Genomic DNA, 19,187 nt, shown 5'->3' on the forward strand with positions numbered 1-19,187 from the left:
AAGTTATTGTATCATAGCTATATTACAGTTAGCCAAGCAACTTAGCAACTTTCCTGTTGTACATTCACAAACAGCAAACCCAGCATCATTCTAACATCCAACTACCATTAACACTAATGTAGTAGATCAGCTCCAATGTGAAGTAAAAATCATTTGTTATCTATTCAAATAATAGTTATGCTCACAAATCTTCAACAGTAATGTTAGCTGTTAGTACAATGAAAGCACATCAATTTAAAAGTTCTGTGTTATTGACCAAGACATTTCCAGAACTGCCAATTCCCACTGAACAAGGACCTTAGCTCTTCACTGCCTCCAGTTGCTGCACAGTGACTACTCCTGAGCTCTAACATCAGCTCCCTTGCAAGTTGAGGGATGGGAGAAAGTGCCCACATGTAAGCAAAATAGTGTTTTATTAAATTAAATCTCCTAAAATTCCCCTCCAATTGGATGGCCAGCCAAGGGGAAAACATCAATTCCCTTTGCATAATATGCAACCAAAACATTAGAATGTTCTTTAGACCTAGAATGATAACTGAGTACTATAAATGTGCAAACCTGTAGCACTGGGCTCTGGTCAAAGTTGTAGGCACTGGGTCTTCCTTCAAGGGTAGAAAAAGCTACATTTCCTCCTGTTAGTGGAGAGATGTCGCTAAACTCATCCGTACAGAGTGCCGTTCTCTCCTCGTCTCCAGGTCGGATGAAGCCCTTGGAGTCCCTCCCATAGGTCTTACGGCAGGATGCACTGTAGTACTGGTATGGCTGCCAAGATGCTGTCTCATTTGTACGTTTGTAAATGGCAAAACTCTCTGGACGGCTGGTGTAGAACTTCAACCGGACGTATGTGATCTCATAGGCTTTACCTGTTAAAGAAAGGACAGTGTATTCAAAGTGACTCACTTGAAGGGTGAGGATACAATCCAAGCAATTGCCTTAACCTTAACCACTGAGATACCGCTGCCTCTGGTTTTTAGTGTTATCTCTTTTGTGTTGTGTGCTCTTAATTTGGTTGGCTATGGTGACTGACTTTTATTACCTGTAAACCATTTTCAATTCTATTAAAATCAGTGAAGCAAAGGGCTTATTTAGCATCTACAATCCAACAAAGCTTTGTAATTACATAATTAGCCCAGAGCAGTATTTGACTAATGTTGGTAAGTCCTGTTCTCTCCTAAAGACAGAAATAAAAAAAACTAAAATTAGGTAAACAAGAAGAGAGCCATGGTCAGATTGTGCATGCAAGACTAACAGGAATTCTTTAAAATATGAGCAATAAGGCGATTTGCAAAACAAGAAAAGTGCAGTGGAGTATTGGGGGTCCATTGTAAACCTTTCTCTGGTTTCTCTATGGTCTAGAAGACCTGAGTACAAATATGCCTAGAAAGAAATCATTGTACCTGGTGACTTTTATCACCTTGAGGTGTGTGTAAAAGATCTGAGATCACAAGTTTTCTCATGGTACAAACACAGCTATCAAGGCCCCCTTTACTAGCGATCCTCAAATTGGGGCGACGGCCAGGGAGGCAGCCAAAAATGAACTATAAGAGTAAATGTATTTGGACACTCCTCCTAATTATTGAGTTCAGGTGTTTCAGCCACAGACATTGCTAATAAAGGTGCATAAAATCAAACACATAACCTTGCAATCTCCTTAGACAAACATAGACAGTAGAAGCCCTTCTAAATCTGCCCCGGTCAACTGTAAGTGCTACTATTGTAAAATGGAAATGTCTAGGAGTAACAACAGTTTAGCCACAAAGCAGTAGACCACCCAGTCTCACAGAGCAGGGTTGCCAAGTGCTGACGCATTTAGAACATAAAAATCACTTTTCCTTGCTTGCGTCACTCACTACAGCATTCCAAACTGCCTCTGGAATGAACCAGCACAAGAACTGTGCATCAGGAGCCTCACAAATGGCTTTCCATGGCTCAGCATCTGCACACAAGCCTAAGATCACTATGTGCAAAGCCAGGCGTCAGCTGCAGTGGTCTAAAGCATGCAGCCACTGGATTCTAGAGCAGTGGAAACTGGAGTGATGAAGCATGCTTCACTATCTGGCAGTCTGATGGACGAACCTGGGTTTGGTGGATGCCAGGAGAACTTTACCTACTGGAATGCATAGTGCAAACAGTAAAGTTTGGTAGAGGACAGATAATGGTCTGGGTGCTGATTTTCAGGGTTTGGGCCCCTTAGTTCCAGTGAAGGGTAATGTTCATGCTATAGCATACAAAGACATTTTAGAAAAGTGTATTCTTCTAACCTTGTGGCAAAACCTTTTCTGTTCCAGCATGACAGTGTCCCTTGATGAGTATGGTGTAGAGGAACTTTGCACAGAACCCTGACCTCGACCTCACTAAGCACCTTTGGGATGTGTTGGAATGTTGATTGTGAGCCAGGCAAAATTTTGTAGAAAGCCTTCCCAGAAGACTGTGTGTGTGGGGGGGACTCCATCTTAATGCCAATAGATTTGCAATGGGATGTTCAACAAGTTCATATAGGTGTGATGGTCAGATGTCCACATACGTTATACTGTCCACATACATATACTGTATCTCAGAAGCTGTACCTCTACTTAGTATATAAAAAATTTTATGTCAGTTTATTACTGCTTTAGCCAAATACAAAAAGGTGGTACAGACCATTTCAACAGCTATTCAAGGGTTTAAGGAAGTGATGTCTTTTTTCCTTGGACGTTTCTGGTTAGTTGTCGAACACATTCAAAACAACAGCAGGAGGTGCTTTATGCACAGTGAGATTGTGATAATGTATTTAATTGTGCAATTAAAAATGTTAACATTAAAATTAGGACCATGTTGTTCGGTGGTTGGATGCTCCCTCAGGCCCGGAACTAACCTACTTTCGGAAATTAAAGTGTTTATATTTCCAAAAAACAAAACCCAATGTGTGACGCCTGGATTGCAGCAGTGAAGCTGGATAAGACTGGATAACAGATAAGGCTGGATAACAACTAGCAAATCTAGGATATGTAGCACACATTTTATCTCTGGTAAGTAAGTGACATTATTAAAGTAATATTTTAAAAACTTCTATAGGTTTTTAATTACTATACATTTAATGACTATATGTTTTAATGTAAACTTTTTGTAAAGTGTTACAGGGTAACATGCAGTTGTCCTACTGGTAACAGTTAATAATGTGTTGCTTACCAACATCACTCAGTGCAAGAGCAATGACTTACTCCAACTATAAATCCCACAACACCATCAAATTCCTGGGTGGCATCAGTCGAACAGGGTATATCACATTTTTTCCCCAAGTCTTGGCATGGGAGAGCAAGTGACAAAACAATCACCAAATCATCTGGTTTAACTGATCTTTTGGAAGAGGGAGACATTGTTATGGCTGACAGATGATGCAGTTTCCCTGTGCTAAAGGATTCCAGTGACTCATTCCAACCTGTGACACAGCTTTCAGGACAGGAAGTATCTGTTCCACATCAGATGTCAAGCATGAGGAGTCATGTGGAAAGCCCTGTTGGTTATATTAAAAATTACTGCATTTTACGACAAACGCTCCCCATAAACTTGGTGAAGCGAAGCCCCAAAGACGCAATGGCAACTGTTGATAAAACATCACTGATATGTTCTGCCTTATGTAATTTGAACAAGTCATTAATTCAATAGAAAAATATATTAGACACGGACAAGCGGTTACAAACCTTTTATTTAATGATTGACTACAGACAGAGTCAGATTATGTACAGTATTCACATTTTTGACAGATTTAGCACATAAACAAAATATTGCCTTATATATCCTAAGTTTTTCTTTATGACCTTTTATTAGCATTTTCTCTTTCATTAATTTTTTGATTCTAACTACCTACAATTATTAAACATTTGTTTGAGTACATTTGCTGTAACATGTATGTGGAACATTGTGAATACACTGCACAGAACCTTTGCTCACCTGGATGCCTTTTTAAGCCTACATATATTTTAAATGAAACACCTTGTGATAGACAGAGCACTGTGTGATGGTTGTCTTAGACATACTTTTACATAAACACGAAGTCTCTGCGATCAGAAATTGTTTCCTTCGTTTGTGAGGACGAGATCCAGTTTTGGTCTGATCTGAGCCGCTGAACTTGTGCATAGTATGCATGGTTCTTTTTAAGCTCAAAGTACCCTAGACAGAAATCTTTGCTCCTGGTAGCATCAGGTATAGACATATTCGCATACTTTAAAGGGCATTTTATTTCAAGTGTAGCAGGTGGGCAGCACTTGCAATGGACTATTCCATCTGGGCTAGCTCCTAAATGAGGAAACTTTGGATTTACTACCAACCCAACTTCTTCCACTGTCAAGCTGACAAGTCACCTGGTTTGAAGTAAAGGCTGCTCTAGCTAGTTTTTCATTGTTCTTAGCCCAAGCCAAGGCTGGTGCATTTCCCATGATTTTAGATGTCATGCTAGCTTGATTTGTCTTGCATCTTAACACTTCATTAAAGTGACTTCGGCCCTGTCTCTTCACAAACGACTGTTCAGAAGAAGACTGACCCCGTGTACTCTCTGGGAGGTGCATACAATTCATTTCACTGAAATAAGCAGGGATGGTTTGCATTATTTTATCTAGCTCATAGTTTTTGTAGTTCATCTTATGACAATAAACTGTACTTCTCATCAAACAGATGCGTAAGGGGCTTTGGCATGTTTGTTGCGTCTACAGTGCTGTCAGTGCAAGATGTGTCACTCCGAACCTCTAGTCAGAATATCAACCCTGTCTGTGCTCTCCTGCTATCCCTCAGATGCAGTGTCTGTGTTACTACCAAAAGTTATAGTGGTAAACAATGCACAGTCTGGGATGTCATTCTGAAATGAGGTGGTTAAGTCAAAGTCAAATTTATTTGTATAGTACTTCACCCAATACAGATTGTAAGCAGCTTTGCACATTACAGTGAATGTACGTATGCTGATGATTGTCTAGTTTCATGTTGTGTTATAATGCATAAAAGTTAATGTGAACCAAATGCAATACAGCTACGTAGCACTGATGACAGCATTGCATAATTAGATATGTACAATGTCAAAGTCATAACTTTCTACTTCACTTTGACCTGCTCTGCTCTTAGAAAGTTATAGGAGATATATATATATATATATATATATATATATATATATATATATATATATATATATATATATATATATATACAGTCAGGTCCATATGTATTTGGACAGTGAAACAATTTTCATAATTTTGCTTCTGTATGCCAAAGAATCCATCAAGATGTGATTGAAGTGTAGACTTCCAGCTTTAATTCAAGGGGTTTAACAAAAATGTTGCATTAACCATTTAGGAACTACAGCCATTTTTTACATAATACCTCCATTTTCACAGGCTCAAACGTAATTGTACAAACTAACCTAACCATAAACATTAGGATTATTTTTGATACTTGAATACAAATCCTTTGAAGTCAGTGACTGCCTGAAGTCATGGACATCACCAAACTTTTAATGCAGCTGCCTTCAGTTACTGCTTGTTTGTGTGTCTGTATGCCTTCAGTTTTGCCTTCAGTAAGTGAAACACATGCTCAGTTGAGTTGAGGTCAGATGACAGACTCGGCCATTTAAGAACATTCCATTTCTTTGCCTTCAGAAGTTCTTTGGATGCTTTTGCTGTACGTTTTGGGTCATTATCCATCTGTACTGTGAAGCGCTGTCCTATCAAGTTTTGCAGCATTTGACTGAATCGGAGAAGAAAGTGTAGCTTCATATGCTTCAGAATTCATCCTGCTACTTCTATCAGCAGTCACATCATCAAGAAACACCAGTGATCCAGTTCCATTGGCAGCCATACATGCCCATGCCATAACACTGCCTCCACATGTTTGACAGATGATGTGCCCTTGAGCTCATGAGCTCTTCTTTTCATCCTCCATACTCTGCTCTTCCCATCTTTCTGGTACAAGATAAGAATATCTTGTACCAGAAAGATGGGAAGAGCAGAGTATTATTCAGAGTATAAGTAGCATTAGAAGTAGTCAGGCTTTTTTACAGGTTTTCTAGCAAAGTCTAATCTGGCCTTTCTGTTCTTGAGTGTTACCAGCGGTTTGCATCTTGAGGTAAACCCTCTGTATTTACAATCATGAAGACGTCTCTTGATTGTAGACTTTGACAATGATACGCCTACCTCCTCGAGAGTGTTCTTGACTTGGCTAGATGTTGTGAAGGGGTTTTTCTTCACTAAAGAATGAATTCTGCTATCATCTACATTAGTTGTCTTCCGTGGCCTTCCAGGCTTTTTGGTGTTGCTGAGCTCGCCAGTGCATTCCTTCCTTTTAAGGATATACCAAATTGTTCATTTGGCCATTCCTAAAGTTTCTGCTATCACTCTGATGGGTCTGTTTTGTTTTTTTTTCAGCCTAATGATGGCATCCTGCACTTGGAATCAACTCCAGACCTTTTAACTGCTTAATTTGTTATGAAATAAGGAGGAAACAGGCCACACCTGGCCATGAAACTGCTTATCAGTCAATCATCCAATTACTTTTGAGCCTGCGAAAATGGAGGATATAACAAATGGCTGTAATTCCTAAACCGTTAAGACAATATTTTTGTTAACCCATTTGGATTAAAGCTGAAAGTCTACACTTCAATCACATCTTGATAGCTTCATTTTAAATCCATTGTGGTTTTGTACAGAGGCAAAATTACAAAAATTGTGTCACTGTCCAAATACTTATGGACCTGACTGTATATATGTGTGTGTGTCTGTATGTATGTATATATGTAATAGGTCATATTTTTGAGCACATAGTCATGTTTAAATTCCACCAGTATATGGGGGAATGTTTAATATATGAATTATTTTGAAATATATGTTGCATATCTGTATGTGATTATATCCATGAAAACCATATATGAACATAAATTTCATATGGGATTTTCATATATTGTCATATATCAGGTTTCTGAATGGGAAGATTTTTAAACCAGGCAAATGTTTTCCTTACCTTCAAGGACCTACACAGCTTGCTTCATAAGATTGGTGCCACTACAGTAGAGGTGATGGGCTCCCTACACTGAACTGCTCTCTGTCTGACTGGCTTGGAAAAGTCAATGTCTGCCACTGGTTTTGGATCAATCTATAACAAAGTGGGATTATTAATTTACTAATCTACAAATATCTACTTTTAAATAAAAGACACGGTAACCAGCGCTGATTTGCATGCACACACTGTGCCACTGCAACAAGGATCACAGCAACATGGCTACAAACTTCATGTAACCTAACCACAAACATGACAAAACATAAGAAATAATGACGTATATGTAATAATTGCATATTGCATGTAGTTTACTAGCGTACAGTTAGCAATGTAATTTATTATTTGCATAGATAGACAGACTGACCCAGCCATGCAAGTGTAATGTCCACTAATAACCTTATCTGGTCATCTTAGCGATAAACCATGCAGAGTACATTTTTGACACTGTTTGATTTGATCCAGCTTCACCAAACACAAGGCAAGTGTCATCCACATTGAAGATCACATGTTCAGTATAATGATTAATATACTTGCATTAGAATGTACTGGTTCCTGGCATTTTGTTGTTGGCTTGTTGGCTTGATCTGCTGACCAAACACCCTTGAAACCTATGCCTGCCAAAGCCTATTGGTGAGTGGCCATTGACATGAAATGGTTCTGTGTAGTGTAAATCTGGACAGAGTTGGAAGATAAAACAAGACGTTTCTTGCTCTCTATATCTAGAATGCAACTCCTCACAGTATTTTCTTTATCCAAGACTCTCCATGTGGTTCAGTGCTACATTCTGTGAGGTTGGAGCTCTCATAACATCATCATGTCAGAGGGTCATGTAGGTCAAATCAGTGAAATTATGACTCTTTTCTGAACCTTTAAAAAAAAATGCCACGAGTTAATTTTTTATATGTTCACAGCAGACACCTGAAACAACAGAATTCTCTGAAAGATTGGATTTTACAAGGATGTGAAGGAATGGCCAAAAGCTGTAGAAAATAAGAAGTAACACCAAGTAAGCAGGGAAAAAAAAAATCTATAGAGTGCTATAGGGGAAGCAAGAAAAAGCTGAAAAGGTCAAACTATATCAGCAGTGAGCAAAGTGCAAGTGACTGTCTGGTGTAATCATTTTCATAACTGCTCTGTCCTGATACTGTCTTATTATGTTTTAGATTCAAGTCATAAAACTCACACTGAAGTTCATCACACGTAAATTATTCATTTAGCCTCATAACTGGAACCCTGTAAGAATGGACCTGCCACCCTGTAAATAAATCTCTTCCAAACTTTACAGAACATCTGCACCTCTTCATTTTTTTATGAGTTACACTGCAAACACATTTTGGTTTATTTTCCCAGGCTTCACAGAGTGTTATTGTTATCCATGTAAGAACTGTAAATAAAACATGCCTGTCTCCATTTCCTAAATCTGGGTGGGCAGAACACATCTTTAGGGAGGTGCTACAGATGGGAGAGGAATGTAGATCACGGTAACTGTTGAACAGGCGGAACTTTGAAGCCACATTTCAGGACATTTCACCATGCAAGAATGTTGCTTTTGGTCAAGGAATCTAAAGATTAAGTCTGAAAGATAGATTAATTCACAAGAAAGGCAATATGCCTTTGTTGAAATGAAGGAATATTTTCAGCGGTTTCATTTTTGGTATCTACATCAGATTTGTAATGTGCAGACAGAACAGGAAGGACGCAAGGGCGTGAGATTAGTGTGCAATCAAATAATAATTATCAGAGTCTGTAATACGGGTCATAACACATACAAGGATAATCCGTAATCAAGAAATGAGAAATACAAGCATGGGTCTAAACCAGAAAGTATATCAGAAACAACAAAGAGGAAACACAGAAACTAGTAAACACAGCTCAGAATTGAACAACATGAAAGCATGGTAAGACTTCGCAACGGGACTAAGACACAAATGGGGTAAAAACAGACTAACTAATCAGGAACTATTAACAAATGCCTTAAGGTGGATCACTTTTTGCTTGAAGCAAGTACAAAAGCACCAGAGAAAAACAGACAGAACAGTAGAATTGGTTTATGTCTATCAGTAACATTTGTGGCAGGTTATTCCAGAGAGTGAATCATCCCCTAGAGTCGATCTTCACTGGACGGATAATTATAACTGACGCATCCCGAACACGTCAGCAGCAGTGGTTGAGAAGACGTGTGTGAAATACAATTGAAGGTGTAATGATCACGAACATGTTGGATTATTTAATCTATCACCATTTTTCCCCCAAAAAATACAAACAGTACTAACTAAAAGTGAATAAAAACAAAGAGCACACACTGTCCAGTTAATTTTGAAATGATCCAAAAGGACAGGTATCAGAAATGTAAGTTTAGTGTTTTCTTTTTTTGTTGTTGTTGTTGTTTTTTTGATCAAATGAATGAAAAGGGTTACAACATTTGATATTCAGAGTAAAGACATCATGAAGCCAGTAGAGGGGAAAAATGGTAAATAACGAATGCAGCTGCCTTTGTGTTTGCGTGTGTGTTTGTGTGTGTGTGTGTGTGTGTGTGTGTGTGTGTGTGTCAGGCGTCAGTGCCGGGAACACAACATGAAACAACGTTTAACAAAATTTAAACAGAAAACAGAGGACAACATTAACAGACAACGCAACAGCACTAACAGAACTAAAATATTTGCAAGGTTTCTTAAATTCAAGTCACTCAAGGAGGGAATGTATCTATTTGGAAATCATTAAAGTATACACTTATCTCTCTGGCCACATAAGACACAGATGAGCGGATACAGACAGGCTAAAACATGAGTGCTGGACTGAAGGTCATCCTCAACTCTGCAGTTCTTTGGCCTTTTTTGGAGATGCAGCAGGGAGGAAGCCATGACGAAAAAAAGTTCTCAATTCTTTTGCCTTTAATTTGATTTTTCCCCTTTTGCTATTTGCTTTTTTTTCTCATTTATTTTTTTTTCTACAGTGAAACATCCTGAAATTTCTTAAATCTCATAAGGCATTTCTATCATTGTAGTGATTTTAATTCCGTAAGAATTTTTTTAAAAAAAACACAGGCTGCCACAGCTCTGTCAGATTCAGTCCAGTTCTGGTCAGGAGGGAAATAAGTTACAAGTAGAAATGCTTGAGGGTAAAATTAGTGTATAAAGCAGGAAGCTTGCAACAGATAGACAGAAAAGAGAACAAAAAAGATCCTATGAGACTGCTTGAGAGAAAGATGAGGGAACGTAAGAAAGGTGCCCTCTCCAATGTAAAGAGATACTCCCTTATAAAAGTAAATTATAAAAGTAATTGCTCTTTAAAGCTTTCTTAGGTCAAACTGCACAAAAAAAAAAATCTCCCAAATTTATAAAAGTTTCGGCAATGCTGATTTATTTTGTATTTATGTCTGTAAGTTGATAAATGCCAAATGTCATTTGCACGGCTCATTTGCATTAAGTGACCCCCACAGAACTCCCTAAAAGGTAAAGCTCACAGATAGCTGCAAACAGCAAAAGAAAAGGAATTTCCCAGAGACAGAAGTGGAAGTTCTTTTGACTCAGGTCTACACCAACAACAAATATTATGGAGCAGCTACCAGCACCTGAAATATAAAAAATGTGGAGACATGCAGAAAATGTGAATTAGATGGGAATTAAGTTTAAAGAAAATGGTTTCACATGTACACTGTACCCAAGCACCAAGCACCAAGGGAAATGTCTGTTTCATTATTTTAAGTATTTCTGTAACTATTGGCCATAAGTCTGTCATGCTAACATGCTCTTCAGTCTCTTACGCACCAGTGCGCCCTCCCCGATGCCGTGTTGGAGAAGCAGAAAGGTGTGTGTTGTAAGGAAATATATGTATTCAGGTGCACGCAGCACACACAGGGAGTTTACGGCACACTGTAGCTTGAGACATACCAGATCGCTCACTTATCAGTCACTCACTCTAAAGTGTTGCACAGCATTAATAGGAAATGCTGTGGCAAACAGAACCAATGCCACTGAGCTCTAATTACTTTTCTCCATATTTAGTATTTCTTTAATTAATACCTTTCATATAAAATGAATGGGTTTCTGAAAATTTTCATAAAATTTGCATGTATAATTGAAATAAACTCATCGTAACTCATCGCCAATTATATGATTTGAAGCAGATCAATCGTGGTTCACATTACTAGTCTCCTTATAAATTTTAAATTTACATTTAATAAATATATAAATTTACACAAACTCAGGATCTTTCAATGGATATGAACGTTTTTTCGAGGTAACAAAGTTTGCATTACCACATTTCTTGTGTAAATTCTCCTACAAATAATTTACTAATAAATATCCAGCTTGATAAATGAGGCCTACTGTTGGGAGCTGTGTGTGTTTGTGTGTTATGATTACAACATCTAGCACTTATCCCTTGAAGTCTACACACCACTAGTTACTGCGATAGAACATCTATTCCTTGTTTATGATTCATTAGACTAAACCATCCTGTATGTGCAATGAACTTGAGGAACTCATCTACTATATGTGAGCATCTGTGTTAATTACTTTCCACCAGACTAAATATTTCTGAGTGGCACATGCTGGAACGTAATATTGTTTATTTTATATCTAAAGCAGAAGGGAATACATAACCATCTACAACTCATTCCCATCTGCCTGTTATGGGTATCTTCGGTTGCCAAATAATTTAATCACCATCACATAAAATATGTCTAAGCTCCATCTGAAGCTGGAGTTTCACATCTGCCTCTACAGAGATAGAAATGGTTTAAACAAGTACTTTTCATGAAATCTTATAACTATTTCAAAGATACGTATCCACAGAGGTGCCAGCATTGCTAACAAGAAAATCAAGAATATCAGGCAGAGACAGAGAGAGAGAGAGAGTGAAAAAAAAACGATGATAAAGTGATGATAAAGCATGTAGTGGTTGAAATGATAACAGAAATCGTAGGGTTTATAAGCAACAATCAAGTGTATAAGCTTACATTATAAAGTTGCTACAAAATTAACGTCTGTTAATTTTTTTATGTTGTATGTTAATGTTAATTTTTATTATTTACGGTTGATCAACTGACATATTTATAGATCTAAACATCAGCATACAGACTTTGATAAAAAAAAAAAAAGTCTTTACACATTTATTACTAAAATTAAAGGGAAAAACAATCAACCTTGTCTGGCCAAATAAGAACACAATATACTACATACAATATACTATAATATGCAAAAAAAGAATTATGAATTATGAAGTAAATTTTGAGACTACATACTGAAAAAGAAATCATATTCTACCCTGTGAATATTGAACAACCTGTCTGTCAATACACAAATACAAAATACTTTTTTTTAACAACAAGAAAAACACATTTGACATTTCTGCATACAATTATTTCAATTTCTGCCACTATGATCAAGAAATAACTTTTTGGTAGCACATAGATTAAATGATCTACCTATATTAATTCTGAAGGCCAGTGTCACACCAGATGTTTGCCATTCATATACGATAGATAACTTGATTGCAGGCTGCATGTTGAATATAATGTAGGAGTAACTTTAGCTAGCTAGCTTATTCATCTTTAATAATAAGCAACGCCCTAATTTATTATTATTTTTTTTTACTGATCAAAGAGACTACAGTTCCACCTTCTTGTTTTATTATTATTTTATTAGCATTTTTCTTTTATATGGTTGAAAGTTGAATGTATGTATGACTGCGCACCTTAAACTGATCGGCACTTTAAATTTCGTTATACATGTGGCATGTTACAATGACAATAAAAGCCTAACTAACTAACTAACTAACTAACTAACTAACTATTGGGTCACAAGACTGAAGTTTGCAAATTCACAGGTCAAAATTCTCCTGGATAAAGTTGAAAGGAACCACTACCAGATGCAAACTACGCCCTTTCCCCTTCAGTGAACTGGAATCAAAATTTGTAAATGCTTCGGTTAAACTTTAGGTATTGGCACCTCTATATACAAATCACTATCCTGAAGCTATAAGGTTAGAGAGTTTGTGAGATTCTGTGTGAATTTGTGAGTTTTTGCTGTATCCACTGAACAAATGTTCCTGGGACAGTGTCTGTGGGGGCTTGATACAGGATTGCATAACGTGCTTCGTCTTTGTCTGAAAATTTCAAAAGCACCGCATGGCATCTGTCTCTCATATTGGTTTCTAGAAGGTCGTTGAAGGAAAACTACAATGAAAACCAGATGGGTGAGGTATTCTTTGAAAGTTTGTGTGTGTGTGTGTGTGTGTGTGTGTGTGTGTGTGTGTGTGTGTGTTTGTATGTGTCTGTGTGTGGGAAAGACCTGACCTGAAATCTATGCAACGAGACCTCTGCTGCTTTTTGTGTTTGTCTTCTTCCTCGTAGTGTTTTGTTTACCATCCCTCACTCACACACACATACACGTGTGTGTTGATGCATGTCTGAGCCTAGGAAGTAATTTGTTTGGTTTGGAGGCTAAAGAGAGCTGAACACAGACCCCTGACAAGAAGCCATCCGGTGATCAAAAGGAAAAAGTAGAACCTAAGATGAAAGAGACAGACGTAGTAGACTTTCTCTCATGAGTTCCTGTTCAGAGATTCATGTCTTGACACCAGGGCTGTTGGTTCATTGAGTACAGCTCAAATCAATAGTGACCTGCTGCCACATGATATCGCTACTTTTAAAGAGAATATTATACTAGTCAGGTTTTGTCAAACAGTTGACAATTAACTCTCTCTGAGCTCATCTTCATAACCTTTTTCACAGCACCAGTAAATCACACCTTTAACTTTATACTGTCAGAATTCCGAGTCTGTAACCTTTACATGTTATCTAAATTAATGAGGCAGAATTCAGGCCCATTTAGTACATGTGTATCAGCTAGTATAATTAGAAGTTTCACTTAATATCAAAAGGAATGAAAGAGAAATATAGAGTGTATTGTACCAATAATTCAGACACTTAAAGATATTTGAAATTTTTTTAAATTATTTAAGCTATTGTCTTTATAGTATACAATTGGAGAAGAGTTTTATAATGATTTGTAATCCGACTACTTTGTTTCACCCATTAGGGATCTAAATATAAATCTATATCTGGATTTCTCTAAAGCTGCTTTGTGACAATGTCCATTGTTAAAGGCACTATACAGATAAAATTGAATGTAATTTAATTATCGAGTCAGGGAAGAAACAGTAAAAACTATAGTAATAGTAATTCAGAGTCAAAACAGTTAGGTTCGAATGGGTGGGAAATTTCAAACAGATATGTAATACACCATTTCTGATATGTTCGTTGTCATTGTATCTGAAAGAAATATAACCAAAGCCCTGACCCCAAATTTTCAGTATGAATTAACACACAGCCTCAGGCTTCATAACTCATGGAATGCCATGGAGCTCCTCATATGGAGTGCCACGGACAGCTCGTAAAAATCACTCTGTGGACCTGCACAAGCAGCATGCTGACAGATCATGATAGAGAGAAGACTTTCTCCGTCAACAGGGCATTGTGATTTAGTGATTGAGCTAGCATTAGCTGACTAGCTTGCTACAATGGGCTTTGTGCTGTGTTATGATCTTGTGTCTCAAACCACATACTACTGTACTGAATAGAGTACAGTTTGGGACTCAGTGGAGAAGGATGAAACACAACCCACATTATGAAATTCACAAGTAAATCGCAATATCATTTTTAAACCAGAGACTTACAAAATCTTACATCTTGTAGCTTTAAATATGCTACCTAATTTTAATTCTTAGAAATAAAAATAAATACAATGCTTATTATTAGTCCTATTTGGAACCTTCCTTAGTTCCTGCATATTGTCTTTGCCATGGCTCTGTCTTTGCAGTGCCAATGATTCCAAGTGTAACAAATCTACCCACAATACAAATCTACCATGCAAAGTTTCACAGCCGTAATGCTACGAATGTCATCTATCTCTCTCTTTTAAGGAAATCTGTCTGGAAAAAGTCACTGGCCATGATTCAAGAGACTCCCTTCAAGAGTCTTTAAAATTGCATTCTGAATAAATATTTAGGGTGCAGGATGTTGACATTTTTCCACGCAAAGGCAGCCACATTAAGTACTCTATAAAAAGTGGTATGGTTAATGCCGGAGATTTTAAGGTTCTCTAAAAAAAAAAAAAAAAAAACTTGACATGCCACTACAACAGTTTAAAAGGGCTTGACATGTTGACTGTTTGCTCAAAGGGCAGCAATAATGGTTACTACCAATGACATTATTACAGAATAATGCTTTTCCAAGCCTCAAGGTTCAGTCAGTTTGATCAGCACAATGTTGACCTTTTGTTAAATGACATTATGTGACCAAGCATGCAATCAAGCAATCACTTGGAAGACCTTATAATGATGATGCAAACATATACAAGCTTAAAGCTTCACAGGCAGATGTTTTTACAGACAGCTGATTTGATTGCATTAATATTTTAAGGAGATTCTTGAAAAATAGTAATAATAATTTAAAAAAAAACCACTATATTTGGGGTCATTTCAATTGTCAATATATTTTCAGTTAGGGAAATTGAAATACAAGTATAATTAGTTGACCAGTCACAAGGCCAAACAAATCCAGCCAGTGGTATTTATGAATTTTGATACAATTAACATAATGCCCCTAAAAAACCCCTCTAATTTTTAGACACTTTGCTGAGTTAAAAAAAAAAAAGCTATTAAGCAATTTAGATCACATTGTTTAGTTTAAATCTACTCTTAGAATATAGAAACAACACTGGACTACAACGAAGTAGAAAGATCAGGATCCAATAAACACAGGAAGCACTGAAACAACAGCAGTAAATCCTCCCAAAATCTGGACCTAGTATCACTAAAATAGCAGTATTTGGTTGTAAAGGTATTACATTTAAACAGTCTACACTGAAAATCATTAACAGATGCCTAAAAATTGTGACTGCTTATAATAATACTAATAACAATATAACTCAACTACACAGGAAAAGGCAAGTAGCTTGATAAAAGTCTAGATACAAGTGTAAAGAAATACATAATTTGCCTGAAGGTTTTTGTGAAATTTGTTTCAGGCCTTTTCTATTTGCTCTCGAAAACAAATGTAGGATTTTAATATGTAATCAGAGAAGGCGTGATAGTTCCTACTCGTCACTGAACTGAACTGAAATAACAGCATTCAAGTAAGTTCAAATTGCGTCTGACTGTTTAGTGTAGGAGAAATAGGATGGCTAAATTAAAAGGGGTATTGCTGTGTGAACATTCTTCTCATAATGCTATGGAGTGGTTCATTTCACCGTTTGATTAGCAAATATTTCTCATTTATTGCTCTTGCGAAATGAAACCTTCAGCCAAAATGGCAATATGGCTACCGGTGAACAGAAGCCTGTAGGAACATTTAGCAGAATCTATTTGCGCAATGGTGCACAAGTCTCCATTCATTACTTCAAACGCTATCGTGATGTCATATGCACAGAGCAAACTGGGAGTCAACTAACATGATTAATAAAAAAACCAAAAAGTTCTTGTTTGCACTAAGAAGAAATGTTCTTAGTTATCAAATAGGCTTACCTAAGTGTAGTGTTAGATTGACAGAGTTGGGGTACTGCACTCCGTAGAACATGGACTGGCTTTGCCACCAGGTAGGTTCCTCATCACTGTGGAAGTCATTCAGGTAGGTGGCATTGTGGTTTGTCTCAAAGTCTGAAGCGTCACAATGCCGACAGGAGCGTGTGGAACCCGTTTGCATGCAGTAGTCCTCAGGAGGAGAGCCGCACACGTTTGAAACAATTATGGTACGGTTGAAAGCCGCGTTCTCAAATTTAGGCATGCAGACACTTGGTGTGCCTTCCTCATCGTGGCAGGAGTCCATCCCAGCAAAAACATATGAATATGAGAGGAATAAAAGAAAAAGGATGGAGACAGCAAAGGAAAATGTAGTGGAATACATGTTTTATGCAGCAGCGAAAGAGGTAAAATAAGCTAAAGTAAATTACTACTGTAAGTAAAGTAAAGTTTAGTGGACATAAGAAATGGGAAAAGAAATGAAAAGGAAAGCCTGCCTCAAACACATGAAACTGAATATCTGATTATTAACAGCATATTTATTAATACAGACACACACTCAGATGTACGCACATGCATGCTTGAGCATTTAACCGCAATGTTAGAATCAGTGACAAGACTAAATACGTTTCTGAAAAAACATGCATTACATAGAAATGAGTAGTGCCATGCAGTTCACAAACCGTGTCTTTTTTTTTTTTTCAGGAATACAAAAGAAGCTCCACACACTCACATGCATGTAATAGGAACATAAAAGTTGTGAAAAGTTTGAAACGTTTCTCTCTCATGTGGAGCAATCTTCATTCCTCCTTTCTTTCCTGAAGACTCAAAACATGTTTCCCATCTAACACATTCAATGGGACACACACACACACATAAACACACACACATAGAGGCACAGATGAGAAGGAAGGGCAAACTAGGCAAGAGGCAGTGTGATGGGGGTGTAGACTAAAGGAGGAGGGGTAAAATGAGATGAAAGTATGGAGAGAAATACAGAGGTAAAAGGGTTAGATGGAGTGGCGCCTCCTTTTTGGATGGACTGGTATTGCAGTTTGTTTTTGAATTAACTTCTTTTATATTCATTTATCAATTCTCTGCATTTAAAATCTCTCACTGTTTATTTACCAGATGCTTTCATTCAAAGCAAAATGCAATCCAACCACACAGTTTAGCAGGTACTTGCTCCAGTAGTCCGTGGATTTGAACTAAAATTCCTTGAATTAAGATCAGGCATCAAGGACTAAGTGAAAAGAGTATGACATACTCTCTATAGATATTTAAGAATGTTCAAATTTGGGCATAAAGCAACTGGTTCTCTAAAATTTCCCATTTAACTTCAAGATTTTCTGATTCCCATTTTATTATTATTATTATTATTATTATTATTAGTTATCTGAAGTTAAAAAAAGTTCTTAATTCTAGGTATTTAGGGTGCTCACCTATGCAACATTTAATCTGTTTGAATCAAACCCTGTTTTTTCCCCTGCTTGTTGCGAACACAGCGATCACACTTGGGTGCATTCCGAGACAGTCTAATGAGTTGGTCTCAGTCTGCTTCCAAGTGAACTAATAACACAGTTTGATAGCAGTAAGAAAGCAATTAGATCCTGAATCACCCCAGATGCAGGACATGAACCAAGCATGTCAAGTATTTTGTTAATGCAACACACTGGAAATGCCATTTGTGCTCTGGATATTCTGACTTGCCAACAAAAAATGGCTGATATGATACACAAAATGTTTTAAAGTAGTTGTTTATATAATTATCTAGTAAATTCCTGAGTTCTGGCTGCATGTTCTCTGTACTTGGGTGCTTTTTTTAGATTTCTACATGCACTTAGTGAAGATTTGTTCAATTCTTTTGTCACTGTATTGCTGATTATTGAATGAAAGTATTTTACAAGGATGTCTTCAGCTATACATGCCCTCAGCCAACTTTTTTGGGGGTTTGGTTCATTTAATTATGTTCAGTGTGAAGTTAAACCAACCTAGTCCAAAGCACCCTTAGTTGAAAAGGATCTGTTGTGAATAATGAAGAAATAGAAAATGTTTAAAACAAACAATGACCCATGACAGAATCATGTTTCAGAGAGGCCAGGTGGCATGTGAGGTCCTGCCCTTTTGTCCTTAGATGTCAGCTCCATCTTGTCTGGTATATATAATAATTTTATTGGACTGAGGCTGAACCATAAAAATGTGGGCTCTGGATGACTAGACTCACAGGGCAAAGATCTTCTTCAGAGCTTTGCGACTGGGGTCCTTGGCTAAACCATTGCCCAAGATCTGACTTTAAAAGCTGGCATAATTGGCTCAGCTTCACTAGAGGAATATAGCTAATGGGTTAAGTCGGCTTGAGGAGAGCATTCTGATCTGATGGATATTTTGCCTGAGGTACCTCCAACCTATCACAGATTCATACATCTGGTAACTACGCTAGGACTATATATCATTGTAAATGTAGTGTTCACTGTTTTAAAAACCATTCTTAAAATAAAATGCATTTACATACTGTATATTGTTGATCTGTCACCCATGTGGCCCATATTTTATTCATTTTTCTGGCTACATGCTTCAGAATCATTAAGGTTCGTGCATCTCTGCACTTCCATGCGCCAGTTGTGTAGATATATAATGGCCTGCTGTGTCTT

The 19,187-nt window shown here is 37.3% G+C and overlaps 1 protein-coding gene across 1 annotated transcript in view; it reads right to left on the minus strand.

Annotated features, from left to right (window-relative positions):
• lamc3 (laminin, gamma 3) overlaps positions 1-17,419 on the minus strand; it is a 121,196-nt gene extending 103,777 nt beyond the window's left edge. The window contains exons 1-2 of the mRNA XM_026922053.3: positions 16,543-17,419; positions 559-863 (exon numbers count right to left, since the gene is read on the minus strand). Of these exons, the coding sequence (XP_026777854.3) occupies positions 559-863; positions 16,543-16,921 (684 nt within the window). The 5' untranslated portion in view covers positions 16,922-17,419. The remainder of the gene's footprint in view (positions 1-558; positions 864-16,542) is intronic.
• Between the last annotated feature and the right edge of the window lie 1,768 nt (positions 17,420-19,187).

The sequence above is a fragment of the Pangasianodon hypophthalmus genome, chromosome 27 (genome assembly GCF_027358585.1).
Source record: "Pangasianodon hypophthalmus isolate fPanHyp1 chromosome 27, fPanHyp1.pri, whole genome shotgun sequence".
Lineage (NCBI taxonomy): Eukaryota > Metazoa > Chordata > Actinopteri > Siluriformes > Pangasiidae > Pangasianodon > Pangasianodon hypophthalmus.